A 19,330-nucleotide genomic window follows, 5' to 3' on the forward strand; every position below is an offset into this window, starting at 1 on the left:
GGCAGGTACTTACGACTGACAGGCGAAAGACATGCCAAAGATGGGGATGCAGCGAAAAATGCCCTCCCAACGAGTGTAACTAACTCGCTGCAGCCACTGCCCACTGAAGAGGCCGTGCTTGAAGGACGACAGCACGATCTGTAGCCAAAAGAAAGAAAAGGGGTTAAGATCCAACCCAAAACAACTTTACGGCAGCAGTAATGCCGGTGCTGGGATAAAAGGCAGCATGTAGCAGCTCTGTGAGGAACAGCTTACACTGCCTACCACAGCCCAATCTCTATTAGTCAAATTCCCCAGGTCCCCACCCCACCCACACACGTTATTAAAGCTCCCAGCAACCTCCATAGGCCTCTTGCCACCAAGAATCCTGGGGTGTATTTTAAAAGATCTATGACATCCCCCCTTGTTTGATGCCATCAGACATCATAGCACGCACCAGGGTGGAACAATTTCCACTGACACATTTAGCTGGGAGAATTGTTGTTCCCAGCAATTTCTTTTGCGCTTTTTTAAACACATTTTTAAATCAAACGGGAAGCGACATTTGCCTTGGAGAATCCTGTTCAGCAGAGAGAGACAAAGGTTCCTAAAACAGGACCCCACCTGCACACTGCTACTCCAGAGCCATTTAACAACACCAGTTCACCAAAGACAAGGATAAACTTCAGGAAAACAGGGAGAGCGAGGTACCCAGATGAGGCCAGGGGAGCCCTTTAGCCATTGACAGAGAAGCTGGCAGGCATTGGGTTGCACAGGAAACAGAAGGTAAATATGTCTGAATGCCTGTTTATAATATCGCCTGAATGGGGGTTTTCTAATCCCCAGAGATTATGTTTTAGTGCAGCCAACTCTCTTGAAATGTTGTGGTTTTCTTAAAGGCACAGCTCCTGGAACACGGCAGTTTTGTAAAACACTCATTTATTTACAGTGTCCAGCCTCCTTACAGAGGCAAGCTTAGAAGTGTGACCCAGCACAACCTACTAAAAAAAGTTAAGTGGAAAGAATTTCCACACCTCCCTTTTCTTCCTTTTGTTTCAGCTCTTCCAGTCCTGAAATCTGGGAGAGATAGGGCTGGGGCTCCACGAACAAACCACATGAGCATCCGTGAGGAGAAACTTGAAGTCATTAAAAAGCAAGTGAAAGTCTCCACCACTCAGTAAATGGTGCTATACAATGGGGCTTGGCCAAGCCAAATAGGGCCAGCTTTAGGTAACTCTCAGCTTACCCTACTTAATCTAAATGGTCAAGAATCCATCTACCTCAGTGAAGAAAAACTTTTCTAGAAATATCTAAGAACAAGTATACGCCACATACCAGACTTAAGGCTTTACAAAGCTTTCAACTCTCAAGAAATAGAAGTGCTGGTGTCTAACAAGTAAAAGTACTTGCATTCTGAAAGACATTAACCATCAGCTGCAAAAAAGCATGCAAAGTACACGCTTGAGTTCTTAATGAGAGCTGCCTTCCCCCTACAGATTAGAAGCATTGAGGTTTTCAAGGCAAAACACTAACGCATGATGAAAGTCCTTCTGCTTCCAGGCGCTCTTCCCCACATCTTCCATCCTTTGATTCAAAGTTCAGAGCCCTAAATTATAAGACACCAACAAGCAGAATAAACCACAGCTTGATTTGTGGTTTGTTATTATTTGTGCCACTGCAGTCCCTAGCATGTGTAATAGCTTACAGACCCACTGGCCAGTTTCTACAGTCTCTACCTCCCCACCTCCACCAGCTCAAGAGCACAGGCACCCAAATCACTCACTATGCCCAGGACTAGCAGCACTAATTATCAGGAAGGACATTTTAAACTTGAGGCCTGCACCTGCAGGCTGTCCCAGTGGGAACATCTGTGTTAAAACAATAGGAAAACAGCATTCCCAGGGTCGATACTCACCACGAACATGAACACCGTGTAAAAGATCAGAGCCATGGCACTGAATGACTGTATGGAGGCCATCATGTTCCTCTGGAGGCTCAATGGAAGTACAATGCACAGGGAGACGGCAAAGAGCAGGACTATCCGGAAACTGCCAGACACCTGGAAAAGGGACCTGCATAAAGAACTGGAGCACGGAGGATACTCAAAACATCCCACCAAATCAGCAAACCCCGATGTGGTTAACTTTTCCACAGTGAGAAACAATGCAAAGCCAGGATCGATTTCAAATGTGAAATTCTACTTCCGTACGTATTTAAAGATTTGATGCTGAAAGCTTGCCGTTTCTTTGGCTAGGTCTGTGATTAGCTTATACAGTCACTGGGTGCCACTGTTGCTCTACACAGTGCGTGACAGGTCCATCCTGAAGTGGAAGTATTGGGGGGGCGGGGGGGGGGGGTGTTTAAATGCTAATCCAGCACAAGCTATTTAGGTATTTTCATGCAATTAAATAAAAACTAAACTTACTTGGGAGACAAGAGACTGAAGTCTTGAAAATTCTGATCCAGAAAATTAATCAAAACCTCACATTGGTATTTATTATAGCAGAACACTCTGAAATGCTTGGAAATATTTAATACCTAATTTGGCTGCAGCCACAACACATCTTTTTAACTTCACAGTCCCTTAATCGGAGCTTAGCAGCATCAGGCGGAGCAGATAACAGCCCCGCCAAAAATCCTTCCACATGTCCATTTTGCTTCCCCACACGGCCCTTGTGCTGGCTCCGAGTGCTGCTGCTCACAGCTCTCCAGAAAGAGCACCAAGAGCCTCCTGCCCACAAGGAGCACCTCTTGCCACCATGCGTCTTGAGCCAACACTGGGCTCATCACACAGCTTATTTTATCTTAAGGAGGAGGCAGGCGCACAGTAACTTTGGCCACCAAAACAGCAAGGGAGAGGACAAACATCCCTCTTGAACTAGAGGGCTGCAAGCGGATGAGAGCTCAGACAGAGGAACTGTCTGTCACTACACTTTAGGGGCAGGAATTAAGACAGGAAGCATCATCTCCTCCAGGAATCTGCTCCAGAATTAATAGAGACCAAGTTAAAAATACTTCCTTTGTTGGAAGTGCCTCATTGGAGGTTTTACACATCTAATTGTTCGCCATACATCTGGGCTTCCAGCACTTCATAGAGCTAAATGCTCTGTGCACAAGGCGTGCCATTAAAGCTCACCATTACATGATCCCACAACGGCTCGTGCACTGCTGAGCACACTAGTAAGGCAGGACGCTCTTTGCTGTATCTAAGGCACACACAGCTCGATGCAAGAATTAGCACTACTGTCTGCACTGTAGATGTGATCCAGTGAGGATTTATTTACCTGAAATCCAAGCAGCCGAGCAAAGAAGTTGGACCCCAGATCACCAATGACAACATAGAAAGCAATGCAAGTTCCCAGCATCAGCCCAATCATGCTGCAAAAACAACAAAATAGACAAAGGTTAGGAGACTGGAGCAGGAACCCTGGAACACGGCCCCTGCTCCTGGGCAGGTGTGTGTCAGCAGTCACATTCCCAGTGGATTTGTACTCTGCACAGCCCTCACGAGAGGACGAGGCTTTGTTAAGGCTAAGGCTACCTTAGAGACACCTGGAGACGCTGCCTGGGACTGCCGTAACTGAGCCTGCAGCGATGGGGCCCCCACAAATGACACATGAGTAGTGAGAACACCGCTACGTGTCCTGCATGGAGCTACAGTTCATACGCTGGGAGCAAGAGACATCCTACATACACTGCAGCTGCTGCTGAAGGATTAAGACAAAGGTTTAGCACCAACAAGGTCACAAGGGCTACATCCTGCACACAATCGCAACAGCTAAAGATTGGTTAGGATCCTACTGCACCCCCCAGTTTACCAAGGAACATCCAGAAGAGTTAAACAGAAAACAGCTAAAAGGGTACATTTAAAGTGACTTAAAATCTTGTGCAGTCATTCACTTGTGTTCAGAGGTAAAGCAGCGTCAGTGTCCCTTGCTTCAGTGTACATCCACCCTCTAACACAACTTTCTGGCAAGTCACAGTGGAGATGAGCCCCCGATTTTGCTGAACCCACACCGAAAACACATTTGGCAACCAATAGTAAAGTAGGTTTTCCGTTTACAGGGATACAGCGGGCTGCGAGCAAGCTCTCACAGCCGTATGAGCAAGCTGCACATCACTACTGGTGCTAGAGGGGAGGACCATGCTTCTGTCATCAGGCTTGTGAAGGGCAGGCCACCAGTTCTGCATTCAGCCTTGGTAAAATAAAAACCAGAGAACTTGCATCCACCTTGCATCCACACCTAACATCTCTGCTAGAGATGCCGTTCTGGTGACAACCTGTGCGTGGGTTTAACTGCAGTTTGGAGCCACAATAAAAAACAAACCTTGGAGATGGCAAGCACTCCTTTATTTCTTGGAAAAGCATTTAAAAGAATCAACAAGGGATTCTCTCAGCCCCACACCCCGCAGCAGGCGCCTACCATGAAAGTCTCGATACCAAATCGGCTCTCAAACTTCTTTCCACAAAATGGACCACACTTTAATGAAAAGATTGTCTTATGAACTGCTTCTCCTCCCATTCATGATTGCATGGACCACTTTCCCTCCCAGTTCCAATTATATAACATCCCTGTGGCAATTACAGCAATTGCTTGCATGGACAAGTAACATCTGAGAAATATTCTGCGTATTTTTAGTGTTCTGCAGCAGTCTGCAGCTGGGGAGAGGGAAGGAGCCAGCACCACCGACTGGCCTGGGCTCAAGACGCCTCCACCAAAGAATCTCTGCTGGAAAAAGCAGTGGGGTAATGATGTCCCATCACCCATCACGACTGCTGAATGAGACCTGTGGGGGAGCTTCTCCTTGCATTGGGGTCATCTGAGGAAGCAGAGTCTGTCCTGAAATGGAGACAGGATTTCCCCCCACAAAGCATTTCCTAATGCAGAGGAAGGCAGCCCCCGCTGCAAGGAGTGGGCAGGACCAGAACAGCTAAAGGGTGGATCCGAGGTACTGAACGCTCTCCCTCCCACTAACTCACGGTGATCTTGGCAGGGATTTCACCCCTGGAAAACGGCCACAAGTGACATGCCCATGATTTCACAGCACACGCAGCAGAGCGGGAGATGAGTTCATTCCCTGACTTCTGTGCTCCCACTGTCTGGAAAGCGCTCCTGTCTCCATGCAGGAACAGGTGGGATATGCTGAAGGCGACACCTGTGAGCTGTGCTTAGGGGATCTCACTTACACTCTTGTTCAAATTCTAGGTGGCAAGGAAGACTTCTGGGACCAGAGAAGGCAGGAGGGTAAGAAATGAGAGCACAGCAAGGCCACAAGAGGCTACAAAGCAATATTTTTCATTAAAGAAAACCAAACTGTTCAAGCTGTAAAAAAGCAGCAGATTACCTTGTTTCCACCAACATTTTTCCTGCTTTTCCATAGGCGTGAAATGCTGGCATAAGAGGAAAAAAAAAGTTGCAGTTAGTCAAGGAAAGGTCCAGAACGTGGCACACACGTCAGTTCAAAATTAAACAATAACAGTGACAAAGGGCAGCACAGCGGGAACCCACCGGTGTTGTGTTTTGGGGCTGTTCCCTGCCCACCCTCCCACTTTCTTTTTCAGACATGCCCTCCACAAACTGAAAACCACATAAGACAGGAACAAAGATGAGGAAAAGATAGAAAGCAGGTTCTTTTTTTTTTTTTTCCTCTTTAAAAAAAAGTGGTGTGAAGTAGCAGTCACACATGGCAACCATTAAAAGAAAGTCAGCGCGGAAGAGAAAATATGCATGTATAAGATGCTGTGTGGCAAAAAGTTACTGCAGTGCAAAATTTCAATCAAACTCTCATTTTTATTTTTATCTTCCCACTATAACTGAACCGCCTGACGCTGCTGGATGGGAGATCTGAGATGGTGCCCAGAATGTTCAATCCCATACCCAGAATACCCAGTATTCACAACCCACACCAAAGGGCTGCTGCCAAGAGACTTTTTTTTTTCCCCCTCCCATACTTGGGTTGTAGCTTGTAGCAGAAAATAATCAGTAGTCTTTAAATCATTGTGTTTTTTCTTAAAAAGAAAATGCCAAGAAAACTCCGCTTGTATTTTTAGATCTTACTGGGTAGAATGGGAATTGAGACCTCCAGTTCCAAGCACAGACCACATTGCCCAATTCTGTCAGTCTTTTAACTGCAGAAGTCCAACATGAAAACCACCACCCTGGATTCCCCTTTGTCTTCTCTCAAGGTACAGCACACATTCCTGCAGGCCACCAGAAAACAAACTTTATTTGCTTCTGGAAGCATCTTCAGCTATTTTAAATACACAAACTCTGATTTCTTTGGACACTGCTTGAGCTAAAAATTAAGGAAACAAGATGTTCTCCCACAGAATGAGAAAAAAGCAGGGCAGGAGACCCACAGCAGAAAAATAAACCGGAGCTGTTATGTGGGGTAGCACTGAAAATAGCCGATGGCTTGGTGACAGACCGGGTGGAACAACCGCCACCAGGCGCGCTGCCCGAGTGCGAAGAGCGGCCACACCGCTTTGGCCTCCAGCTCTCACCTCGTTTGGGAACTCGCAACCATAAGGGGAAAAGGCAACAGCCCTTGGGGGATTCACTCACACATCCAAAGGGCCAGGGATGAGAGAGGGGAACCAGCAAGAGAAAAACATCCCTCCCGGTGACTGGGTCATTAATGAGCCAACCTCTACAAGGATTGCTGCTGCTGCACTGCTCCTGCGAGCTCCTCTTACACATCACACTGAAAGGTAGGTGCCTCCAGAAAACAGCTACAGCTGCCGGCAATCGTCTAGGCCGGAGATGCTGAGAAACAATCAGTCTCCTTGGCTGTTCTGAAGTGCTGTTCTAATGAGAACAAGCCTTCAAACACTATGTCAGATGTCCCCATCTGGGGACACTGGAAAAATTGGATCCTTTACCTTCGCAAGGAGGAAGGAGACGACGACTGTAAAATAAATTGTACAGTCAAGCATCTTCGGAATGGGATCTCTAGATGCCTAACAAGCTGGGCAGAGCTGAATCGGCTCAGTAAATAGAGAAGCCCTTTTAAACCAAGTGTGGTTACTAGAATGGGCAGCCTGTATTTCAGCACTTTTCTCTGCAGGGAGTGGAACTGAGCTGCCTCCCAGGGGTGCAGCGTGCTGCTGACGGGGTCGGTACCCAACACAACTAGTCTGCAAAGACCCAGGCCACTTTCAGCAGCTGTAAGGGGAGGCATAAACTCATCTCCTGGTTAAAGTCTGTCTGGGAACTGCATCCCACTTCTTGTCCTCATCTGTCCAAGGCCCTTCCCTTCCACGCAGTGCAGGAGAACAGCGGCAAAGAGCAAAATATTTTTAATAGCAAACCCCTTCAGGCACAGAGCGCTGCTGAGTGAAGACGCCCAGGCTAGATATCAGCCTGTTGTGACCCTGGCTCTTTTGTAGCTGTAACGATCACTCTCAATGTTCCTCCGGAAGGGACTGGCTGACCAAAGTTAATTTGCAAAACTTTCTTACATCTTTCAGCACTGCCAAAGCCTCCCACACAATCAGCTGCAGGGGCTGCCAGGATCTCTCGCAGATGTACCAGGGCACAAGCCCACGGTGACAAAGGCTGTCTGTGTGGAGCTGCTCAACCTTGATGCATTAGGATGCATTATAGCAGCGCTGCCTTTCCTCTCAGGGCTGTCCCTCCCGGTGGCACCTCTCCCAGGGCAGAGGGAGGGAGCAGAGGCATTTCTTTCAGCGCCAGCATTTGCGTGCCAGGAGGTGCCAGGAAGTTTAGAAGCATTACTGGCCCTCTGTGTATTCCAGCCCTTTGGCTTCAGAGAGTGCAGAGGATCCCTTCTTCCCGGGAGACGCTCCAAGGTGGAGGGGACTCTCTGTACTTCGGGGAAGCGGCATACACAAAGACGTGTTGTGAGGGGGCAGGGAGAGGCAACCCAGGCAGCTGGGCTGGGAGCAGCAGGGACAAGTCGGACGCTACCTGGGGGCTCCCCCTTCCCTCCAGCACCACAGGCACAACCTCCCACATCACAGAACTTCTTGATCTCTTCAGTTTCTAGCAGATATAACCTGGCAGAAGCCAAGATGTGCAGCCCAGTAACAACACCTCGGGCACTCTGAGGATGGAGGAGGAAACCCATCTGTCAACAACACGGTCAGCGAGAGAGCCATGCGTTTCTTTAGTTCTTTTACCAAGGCCAACGCCAGCCAACTCTCCGCCCCCCCCCCCCCCCCCGAGAAATAAGGGAAACCGAGTAAAAGACGACTTTTCCTGTCGTTTCACATGCCGATGCAGAGGACTGGAACCCGACTACCTCCTCCTACCCCCCAAGTCAGTCAGAATGAGAAGCGAGGTCAAAGAAGAGGCCAACCCTGGCGCCAGTGCAGAGGCAATGAGCTCCGAGGAAGAGGGCTGGCAAAGTCTGCCAAAAACCCACACATGAATCTTGCAGATGTTTTTATTTTCTTGGCCACTTGGAACCTTGCACACTCTTTCCTCTCTGCTCTGCCATAAACGCGCACACAGCTCAGATCCAGGCGGCCCGAGCTCCATGCCAGGCTCTCTGCTGGCAGAACCCGATGTCCTCGGCAGCACACTGGGTGGGGAAGCTCGCGGCTTTCGTGCCGAGACCAATAATTTACACCAGACACCCACTACGCCAGCTCCCGAAAACTTGGGTTTTGATCAGTCAGTGCTGCATCTCCTCCCCTGCCCTGCAGAGTCAAAACAATTCTGCGCCTATTCACTGTCAAGAGCAGAATTAAACCCTCGCGTTCCCCTGGGGACATGGGGCAGGGGGGAGAGACTGACAGAGGAAGACAACACAAATTGAAAACTACATCAAGAAACCATTTGCTATTCCAACAATATCAGTATGAAAGTTGTAAATTAAGAGGTCAAAGAAAAATTGCAGTTAAAAAAAAAAAAAAAAAACAAACCAACAAGCCCTAGAGCTGAAAATTCTCACCCAGGCCGGGGTAGGTCCTGCGCTTGCTGAGATTGGCCGATTTCACCAGGAACATGCAGGATTGATGAGTCATCCAAGAACAGAAAATCAGCAGCAGAGCTCCCAGGACAATGCCACACTGAAACGGGAGAAGAGGGGGGAAGAGACAAGCGCAAGATGGAAAGTCAGTCATTCCGCACAGCCTTATTGCCATCCCTTGCCCCCTTTAGGCTCCCTCACATATTTCCAGCCACACTTTTGCCTGTTAAGAGAGTTCCCTCGACTTCAGAGCAGCCAGGAGAAACATGACGTACAAGCTCAATTTTACTCTCCGCAGCCCAAGGACAACGTGGAGCAGCCACCTGTTTCCCACAGCTTCCAGTTGCACCAATTTAAGCACCAAAGAGTGAACTGGGAGCTGTTTGTGGAGCAGAACTTCCACAGCTCCCCTCATTCATTCCCCCAGTGCTCTCCACAGCTCTCACCAGCTTCACACAGAGCAAAGAAAGACCACTCCTAATCCCGAGGTGCAAACTCTGTTGTAAATTTATTTAATAAGAACTATTTGATAGCGTGAACTAATTACCAAGCTCGCTACCAGTGCTGTCCTGCCTTGCTGGTTCATGCATTTGCAGTGGGGGATGTTAAACACTGGACACTTTTTAAGCAGGTGACTTTAAAGAGGTACAAGTGATGCCAGATCTTTATCACAGCCATCTCCTTTTCTGCTGTATTTAAACCTGGTGCGGCCACAGGGATGGTGGCAGCTCCTGGAGAGGGGGAGCAGGTGCACAGCTCAGCGTAAGGGCTCAACACCTGGTTTACAAACACCTCCGAGGCAACCCACGTTTATCATATGGATAAATTCTTCAATTGTTTTTCCCTTCTACTCACAGGAAAGGCAGAAATGGTTACCTGCAGACCTCACAACAAGGAAAAATGCATAGTTTGGTGCAAGAGACCTCAGTCTGTAGCGGTTCCTTCGCTGACCGTCCTCTACCAATCACCCCAAAACACTGAACCGCCCTTCAAATTGGGGCCAGGGGCAAACGTGCCCCTGACTGCCCTCCCTGGCCCCCAGGGCTTGGGGCAGACACTGCGCCAAGGAACCGCTGGGGACTTCCAGCTGACAAGAGAACGGACCGACACACCCAGCCCCCAGCTCCACACGGGGGTCTCTCGGCGGGGGAAACCGTTGATGGTCCCCGATGTCCCTCCCGGCCCTCCCGGTGCCTCTCACCGGCCTCAGAGCGACGGGGACACCGGCAGGACCGCCCGGTTCGGTGAGACCCGCGGGTAGCCGACCCCACCAGTCTCTACCGGAGACGGCGACGAGGGGCTAACGGGCCGGCCCCGCCGCCCCCGGGAGAAGCACCCCCCAGCACCGGGAACCGGCGGGGGAGGGAGAATGGGGGAACACCGGCGACGGAGGGGCGGCGGAGCGCTCACCTGTCGGAAGCAGAAGGGCACGGTGAGGACGCTCACCCCCACGATGCTGTTCACCACGTTCATGATCAGGCCCCAGTTGGAGCCCGCCGCTGCCGCCGCCGCCGCCGCCATGACCCGCGGCGGGAGCGTCCCCGTGGCGCGGGGTCCGGCTCGCAGCCGCCGCCGCCACCCGCGTCCCCAAGCGACTCCTCAGCCACCCGTGCCCGCCATAGCGGTGACCAAACCCGCCCCGCCCCCGTCCCCGCCGCCGGCCCCGGCACCGGCCACAGCGGCACTTCCGGGTTCCGCTGCTCCGCTGGCGCTTCCGGGAAGTCAAAAGGCCGGGTAATGAGAGGAGAACGGCAGAGCGGCGTCGAACGGGCTGCTCCTGCCGCCTCGGAGGACCATACCCGCTGCTCCTGGGAGAACTGGGGTGGGAGTGAAACCGGGGGGTCCCCCCCGTTCCCACCCCCCCCGGCCCAGGGGAACTCCCCGAGGGGCGGGCACGCGCCTGCAGGTGCAAGCACGTGCCCGCGCACGCCTGCACACGTGCATTGGCACCCCTGCGACCCCCCCCCTTGTGCAGATGCAGGGGTGCAGGGGTGCAAATGGATGCACACGCATGCACACGCGTGTGCACAACGCAGCTGCACCCACCCCGAGGGCAGCCCATCGCCCAGGGTCCCCCCGCTGGGGTGGGCAGAACCCTTGGGCGCGCATCTGGGCGTAGCACCCAGCTGCGCCCGCGCAACGCAGGCAGCAGGTCTGGGGGTCCCCATCCCGGCCGGAGCGGTCCCCGACTCCGGCGTGGCCGTGGGTCTGTCCGTCCGCAGCGGGGGTACCCCCGCAGCCTGCTCTCGGGGTGGGGTGGGGGGTCCAAGCCGTGGGTGCCATCCTCCATCGGGCACCCATGAGGCCACGGCGGACGATCACCCAACACCCGGGGGGCTCCCTGCCTGCCGCAGGCATCCCCCCGGCTCTTCCCACCTTCCTGCTCGCTCTTCGTCTCCTGAGGAGGAGAAAGCAAAAAAAAGAAAGAAAATAAAAGGAAAGACGCGGGGGGCTCTGGACGGCTCCCCTGGGGCCACGCACCACGGCAGGTCGGAGCGGCGCACGCCAACTGCATGCTGCCGTTGGAATGAAACACGCGGCGCTTGTATAATTTGCAGCAATTGCAATGGGTAACCGCAGGAATTTGCTCTACAAAAGGTTTGCAGGGAGGTGAACACGCCTGCCTAATTCCCTCCAGGTGCCGCACGGGCTCGGGGGCCGGCGGCGGCGGCAGTGCCGGCTGCGTTTCTCTGCCTGCTGCGCCGGGGCCGTGCCTGCGTCCCTGCGTGTCCCCCAGGTGGGACATGGGGGTCCCCTCGGAGCTGTCGCTGCCTTGATCTGGGGGAGCCGCGGTCGTGGCCTGCAGCGCCCGGGGGTGGGACGTGGTACCCTGACATGGGATGCAGCACCCAGGCACGGGATGAGGGGGGGTGCAGGGGACGGGAACCCCCGTGTGCTGTGGGGGTTCCCCTGTGCCCCCAGGAACACGCAGCGAGGCCCACGTGTGCGTGTCCCCCAGGACCACCCCGCAGCCCTGCCCCAGCACACGCCTGTTGCCACGGGCTGGGGGGGCGTGGAGCTGGGCATCTCCCACCCATGGGTGCCCGAGCACCCGCTGGGGAGGGCAGAGCGGCCGCCAGGCACCGGCGGCAGCCACCCGCCGTGCCGGGAAGGGAGAGCACCTTGCTCCCGTGCAGAGGAGACATCTGCAGCGAGTTAGAGGGGAAATCATGTTTATCCAATTAGCGTTACACGGCCCCTAACTCAGCACTGGCAGAAAAAAGGGCTCAGGTGGCTTCTCCGCGTGTGAGCGGCCGCCGGTAGCCAGGAGCCTGGCGAGCACCGAGACCCGGCCGGCTGTGAGTCCCCGCGCCGTGGGACGGGGATGCTGGGGGAGCAGCCCCCGCTCTGTGGCCCCTGACCCTGTCACCAGCCCGGGTGAGCAAGCGCCAGCTCGGGGACACGGTGCGGCAGGGGGGAAGGTGGCCCCAGCTCCAATGCCGTGGCGCTCTCCAGCATGGCAGGCACCGACATGGGGTCACCAGCACGAGTGGAGCCACCGGTGTGGGTCACTGGGACAGGCTGGGACGGCTCTGGCACTGCCCGGCTCCCCACATAGTGCCGGTCAGTGCTGCTGGGACAATGTGTTTCCAATCGCTGTGTCCCCAGCCCCGCTGCAATCCAAACCACCTGCGGCCGCTCGCCTGCAACCCATCAGCTCCCGGCTACCAAATAAATGGATCACACGCCACGGGCTGGCCACCGCTTGCCGTGGCACCACAGGCAGGGACAGGCAGCTGCCGCTTCCCGGGGCAAACCTGAGGCTGGCATTGCCTGCAGCCCCTGCCTGTGCAGGGTGGTCTCCATCCCACCCCCATCCCGGGCCCTTGGAACACCGTTGGCATGTGCATCCCCTCCAAAACTAGCCTATTCCTCCGGTGGGTGCCTGCGGTGGCCCGTAGCCCGGTGCCCGGCTGCCAGCATCCCCTTGCAGTGCCATGGGACAGCCGTGCTCTCCTGACCGGCACCGTCTGCACGATGCATGGCACTGGGGGGGCACAACCAGGACTCCCAGGGTGGCACCGGGGCTGCACCCCAAGTTGGGTGCTGCTCAGGGTCCTGGGGAACCCCAATCCCCTCGGTGGTGCCAGGTTCAGCCTTCACCAGCATCCCCGTGCACCTTGCTGGGAGGAGGATGAGGGCCCCCACCCCGGCTAACCCACCTCCTTCCCCCCAAAATCAACAGGGGCTCAACATGCTGCTGCTCAGCAAACAGGAAAGGGGACGGGCTGTGAAAGGGGTGAAATAATTAGACAGATAAGGACTAAAATGAAGGAAAGCAGAGCTGGCCGTGGCAGGGGGTGGGGGGGCATCCTGCAGTCACCAGCGGGAGCTGCTGTGAAGGGCAATTACCACCAGCCCAAAGGGCACCCTGGAAGCCAGCAGTATATTTATTGCTCGTAATAACTGCCCAATATTGCAGCGGTGGCCGCGTGCTTGTTGCTGCCTCCTCCTCAGGGTTATTTTCTTTATTTATCCCCCGCAGCAGCCCCGGGAGCAGCAGCTCCCACCCAGCACCATCCCCTCCTCCTGTGCCACTGCTCCCGGGGCTCATCCGTGCCGGTCCCGAGGGACCACAGCTCCTCAGATGCCTTCAACTGCTCGGCCGTTACTAACAGCCCAGGGCTAAATCCTGCCTCTGGCACGTGCCGGGGTCTCTGTCCAGCCATCTGTCCACGTCCCAGCCAAGGGCAGGCCCTCCCCAGCAGCACCAGGGCCATTTCCCCACCGCAAACATGCCAACAGCAAGCACAAAACTCCCTGGAAAGCGCTGAAGCCCCCTCCACCCCCCGGGAGCACGGCCAGCCACCGGCACGAGGAAATGCCAACCAGGATGGGGACTGGGACACCGGGCTTGCACCGTGGACCCCCCAGCCCCGCTCAGGCGGCACGGCGTGGAGCATGGCATCTCCGGCTGGCTCCTGGAAGCCGGCAAAGGGCAAAGCAAGGCCCCATTTGTTTTGTTAGTGCGAGAGAGAGGAACGGAGCTGGCGGCAGCATCCCTACCGCGGGATCTGCCGGGAAGCCCTGGCGGCTCAGAGCCCTTCGCAGTCCTGCTCGGTGGCCCAGATTCCTCCCGCCTGGATTTGGAGCCACGGAGAATAAACAGCCCCAGAGGGCTGCCGGAGCCGCAATTACTGTAATTAGAAAAGGTGGCTTAGGGCCGGCTGGGGATCCCAAGCTGTTTTATGAAAATGCAACACCCCCCCCCAGGGAGGTCCGGCAGCTGCTGGGGCTGGGCAGGGAGCGCTGCTTTGTCTGACGCTGCTCCGTGGGGATGCACGCACCTCCGTGCACGTGCACGCGTGTGCTTGGGTGTGCAGGCACGTGCGTGTGTGCACACGCTGTGCTGAGCAGAAACAGGCAGAGACAGATTTGCAACTCTCACGGGTGGTGGTATCCCAGGAAAAATGCCCCAGTTCGGCTCTGCCCGGTGGGATGCAGGCATGGGAGCTCCCACCCCTGCCCCACCATCCCTTCCTCGCTCACGGCTGGTATTTGCCTCTGCAAGAATTCACCTGGGTGGCAGCTCCGGGTTGGGGGGCTCTGTGCCGCAGCGTGCCGTGGGGCTCGCATGAACCACCCACAGCGCAGGGCAGCTCTCCCTCAGGACTGCAAGGCCCCTGGGGGCATCCCTGCCCTCCCTTCTCTGCCAGGCAGCTTCCCTGGGGCGAGGGGGGCACAATGTATGGGACTGCAGGCTTGGGGGGGGCCTCAGTGCAGAGTCCCGGAGGAATGGGAACCCCCTTCCCAGGCTGCCAGGGCAGAGTCCACTCATGCCACAGCCCAGAGGTGGATGCACCCAAGGGTCTGCACCCATGCACCACCCAGAGTACCCCATGTCCCCCCCCTCCCTGCAGGGGTCAGCACCCACCACCGAGCAGGCCAGGGCCGCTTTGCTCCCCGCCGCAGCCGGCCCCAATGACAGATGCCTGGCAAAGCCCAGGAACAACCCAGCAAGTATTTAAAAACATAAATTAAAACAAATTGCGTTTTTATATTGCAAATAAGGGCAGTTTTATCGGTTTTATTGCATAACAACCATTAATGAAGTGCAGTTTCAGGCACCTTAATTGCTCAGAGACTAAAGTTCAATCCATATCTGCGGCGCAGGCTGGAAGCCGCCGTGTGTCATGCGAGTACCTGGCAGATTGGAAATGTAAATAAATTTATGGTCGCTATTAGGAAAATGGAGGAGAGGGACCCGATTTATCTGGGTGAGAAGCGGTGGGGGTTAAACAGCACAAACCGTCCCGGGGGGAGGTAAGAGGCTGTGGTGACACCCCCCCCCCCCAACCTCGGTGTCACCCCAATGTCCTGGCACACGAACCGTGGGGTCCTGCAGCCTGTGCTCGCCGTGGAGTGGATTTCAGGGCAGATGTCCGCCCGCAGGGCATGGGGAAAGCTGGGGCTGCCCGGGCCGGCGGACCCCCGGGGTGATGCAGAGCCCCGGCCGGTAAGGGGAGGGGGCGAACGGGACACCCCCCCCCCCGCCCCAGCATGACACACGCGTGGGCGTGCAGGGAAGGCACAGCCACACACGCGAGGCACACAGAGCCGTGCGGACCAACGGAGGACGGCAGCACCGGGGCCGAGGAGACCCGCGGGGACCGGACGGGGATCCACCCACGAACACGCACCCGCGAACACGCGGGACACGCATCAGACGGGCCACCGCGCTCCCCCACCCCCCCGTTCCCATCCCCCACCAGCCCCGGCACCGTCACGGCCGCACGTACCATCTGCACCGAACCGAACCGAACCTGGCCTTGCCGTACCGGGCCGTTTCTCCGGCCTGCGCGGCACCGTGGGACAGAGCCCCGCCCCCTCCCGGAGCGCGCGCCGCCGCGGGGGGGCGGAGCCGCGCGATAGGCCCGCCTCTCCTCTACGCGCATGAATGGACGCACCCCGCCCCGCCCCTTATAAGGCATCTGGCGCGGCTCGGAGGGAGGGGCTCGTCCGCGTTCATTCCTCCCTCTTCGTCCCGCCCCCCTCGCCGCGGTTTTACCAATCAGAGCGGCGCGCCGGGCCCCCCGCGGGCGCCGGCCTTTGTTTGTGGAGGGCGCCGGGGCCAATGGGCGAGCGGGAGGGGGAAGGGTGAGCCAATGGGCGTGCGGGGGGAGGGGCGAGGCGGAGCGGCCGCTTATGGCCCGGCCCGGCCACGTGCTCGCGGAGCCGCCACCGCCGTGCCCGGGGACACGGAGCAGCCCCGGGACGTGTCGAGTCCCGGCCCTGCCGCTCCCTTCACGTCCCACTCTCCCGGGAAGACCGACCCCCCCCCTGCCCGCCCCGAGCCGCTCTCCACGGGTGGGGATGTGGCCGTGACCCCTTCCCCGGTAATCCCGGGCCCTGGGGGAGGTTCCCACCCCGCTGGGTTGTGGCCCCGCCGATGGCCACCCCAGGGCCACGGTGCTCCGGGCACCCCCCCCCAGCACCCCCCCCAGCACCCGGCAGCCCCAAGGAGAGGTGGCCAGCCGTGCGGTGTTGATGCTGGACGCCGTGTGCCGGCACCACCTTGGCACCTTCCTGACCCTGCAGACCCCGGGGGGGCCATGGTGAGGAGGGGTCCCAGCCCCGGACAGGTCCCTCAAGGCTCTGTCCCGGGTGCCCGGTTGGGCAGCAAAGCCCAACTGCTTGCAGCCCCCACCCTGTGCAGCCGCACGTGGACCCTCGGGGCTGGGACGTACGGCCGTGTGCCGATCCGTGTGCTGGGAGCCAGCTGTGCCGAGCACCCACCGCACGCAGGGGAGCAGGGAGCTGCCACCGCCGCAGCTGTGCCGGATGGGAACATCCTGAGGGGCCTGGAAAAGGCCGCCCGGAAATCACAGCCCGTGCCGGGGTTCTGTCTGGGAACCGCCAGCCCCTCCTTGGCCATGAGAAATTTCCTGCTTCCCAACCGGCCCCAATGCCAGGCCGGCCACGTGCCTGTGCCGTAGGGCCGTCCGCTGATGGGCCATGCTCACGGCAAAGCCGGTGTGTTAAGTCACTCCCAGGCCGACAGCGGCGAGCATGGCTGCTTGAGACGAGCCCTTTGCTGGAAAGGTGAAGGTCACGGTCGTTTTTACCATCCCAGCTCCTGTGTTTGACAGTTCCAATCCCCTCCAGTGCTCCAGGACACTGTCTATCACGGCAGGGGCTCAGCCTTGCACCGGCCACAGCACTGCCATTCCCATCCAGGAGCCGTGGCGGTGGCCGGTGATGGCCAGATCGAGGGGTGCTGCTTCTGCTGCCAGGTTTGCCGGGCCCCAGCTGTGCTTCTCATCCCCCTCCCTGTGTCCCCCCAGCTACGAGCCTGCAGCTCCGGTGCCGGCCACCCGCACGTCTCCGGCACATCCCGAGGAAGAGCCGTCCATCCATCCATCCGTCCAGGCCTGGCTGTGATGCTGCCCAAACTGCAGGCAGCAGCACCGCAGCAGCCAGGCAGGGGGGCAGCCCCAGTGTTACGGGGGGAGTCAGGGATGCCGGCGAGCCCCGGGCCAGCACCGCCGTGCTCTCTGGCAGGCGGGGAAGCGCCGGTGCATCTCCCCTGGCTCGGGGAGAGAACAAAGGAGGGCATCTGCGGCAGAGGGAGTGCCGCTGCCGGATGCGCTGCGGCGCAGCTAATCCGCCCCGCGCCCTCCTCGGGGCCCCGGCACACCCCGCCGCCACTGTGCCCCCGCCGCCGGCGTGCCCCCGGCACAGCCCTCCCGCATGGCCCCGTGCACCGGCTGTCCCTTGCACTGGCAGCACTGTGTGCCAGGGAAAGCAGCTGCTCCGACGGAGACGTGAGGGTCCGTGCAGAGCCAGGGGAGGGGGCCCGGCCCGGCTCCCCCCGCAGCACCGCGGCCCCGGCCTGCCGCCCTCGCGGCATGAACTGTTCAATCCCACCATGCGCACCGGTGTCGCGGTGGTATTCACCCCGGCTAATGCCGCGCCATAAAGGAAACGTCTTACATTAACGACTTTTGTCACCGAAGTCATTAACATAATAGGACTTCCACATCAAAATTGAATATTAATGCTACACCCGGCTGCGGAGTGAGACGGATAATTGCTCTAATACATTTTCCAGTAGGATTTTCGCATCGCAGCAGCAATTGCATTAGCAAACCCGATTATTACCACGGCCGATACAATGGGACAGTTAATGGGAGTTAAGTTCCTTCCTTTTTCCTTGGGACCCCAGAGCGGCTGCGGCTCTGTGCCCCCCCCCCCGCCACCCCCCACCCGCAGAAACCTCCCCGGGCCACGGGGCAGGGGGACGACGTCCCCACGCTGGAATCGGAGGTGACAGCAGTGCTGAGCTGCCTCTTCCCTCCGCATCTGCAAAGACGACCCTTGGTCGCAGACGGCCTTGCAACATGCCGGCAAACCCGCGGCCAGCTGGAAACCCGCCTGCCCCGTGTGCCAGGAGGCTGAGCCGCCTGCGTTGCGCCATGTCGTGCCGTGCCGTGCCGCAGAGGCCTGGGATGGGCCGTGCATGGGCAGCAGCGGGTTCACATCAACCGGGGGGTCCCACCATGGCAGTGCCGGGGAGGACAGGGGAGAGCAGGGGGTTGCTCTGGCCCCAGCTCAGGGCTGACCCTTTCCAGGGGGGTTCGGCAGCTCCCGTGAGGATGAAGCACCGAAACGGCCGGGGCAGGTGCCCGCTGCTGGGAGAGTGGCTCCAGCCAGGCCGGCAGAGGAGCTGGGGACTGTGCCAGGTCGGGGTGCCAGCATGCCAGTCGCAGCCTCCTCGCTGCACCCCCAAACGTGGCCAGGCCAGAGGAAGACCCCCCCTGCGCAAGGAGAGGCAGTGCCCTGCCTGCAGCCCCTGCCTCTGCCACCGCACCCCTTCCTCAGGGTCCTCTCTTGCCCACCCAAGGGTTCCTCCGCGTTCAGGGTGCTCCGTGACGGCACGGCCCCGGCCTGGCTCCTGCTGCCGGCCCCGACGCAGCCGTGCAGCGGCACGCAGGGCCAGCGGCTCAAACGCTCCCTGCGGCCGCCGTGCCGCGCGCGTACCGGGAGCCGCAGCAACGCGCGGCCCGTGCGCCCAGGTGGGAGCAACGCAGGTGCAGGACTCGGGGGGGGGGTGTGTGTGTGTGGGGGGGAAACGGGGACACAACGAGCACCGTGCACGCACGCAGCAGCGGCGCAGGGCTTTGGGGCTGAGCACCGTGCATGCATGCAGCAGCGGCGCAGGGCTGGGAGCTGTGCGGGGCCCATCCAGCAGCAGCTCTTGGTCTCTGGGGGGGTCGGGGGGGGGCCGGGAAGGGGTGGAGAGCTCGGCCCGGCCCCGACAAAGGGCGGCGGGAGGGGCCCGGTCCGCGGAGCCCCGTCCCGGGGCTCCGCGGACCGGGCCCCTCCCGCCGCCCTTTGTCTCCGGTCCCGGTGGGGCCGCCCCGGGCTCGGACAAAGGCGGCTACGGGGGCGAGGGGGTGGGTATATGTGAGGG

The 19,330-nt window shown here is 57.8% G+C and overlaps 1 protein-coding gene across 1 annotated transcript in view; it reads right to left on the minus strand.

The window, feature by feature from the left end:
* SLC38A10 (solute carrier family 38 member 10) overlaps positions 1-10,674 on the minus strand; it is a 38,916-nt gene extending 28,242 nt beyond the window's left edge. Inside the window, exons 1-6 of the mRNA XM_075044186.1 lie at positions 10,327-10,674; positions 8,899-9,016; positions 5,326-5,371; positions 3,264-3,357; positions 1,895-2,038; positions 14-138 (exon numbers count right to left, since the gene is read on the minus strand). Coding sequence (XP_074900287.1) covers positions 14-138; positions 1,895-2,038; positions 3,264-3,357; positions 5,326-5,371; positions 8,899-9,016; positions 10,327-10,437 — 638 coding nt within the window. The 5' untranslated portion in view covers positions 10,438-10,674. The remainder of the gene's footprint in view (positions 1-13; positions 139-1,894; positions 2,039-3,263; positions 3,358-5,325; positions 5,372-8,898; positions 9,017-10,326) is intronic.
* Between the last annotated feature and the right edge of the window lie 8,656 nt (positions 10,675-19,330).

The sequence above is a fragment of the Buteo buteo genome, chromosome 13 (assembly GCF_964188355.1).
Source record: "Buteo buteo chromosome 13, bButBut1.hap1.1, whole genome shotgun sequence".
Taxonomy (NCBI): domain Eukaryota; kingdom Metazoa; phylum Chordata; class Aves; order Accipitriformes; family Accipitridae; genus Buteo; species Buteo buteo.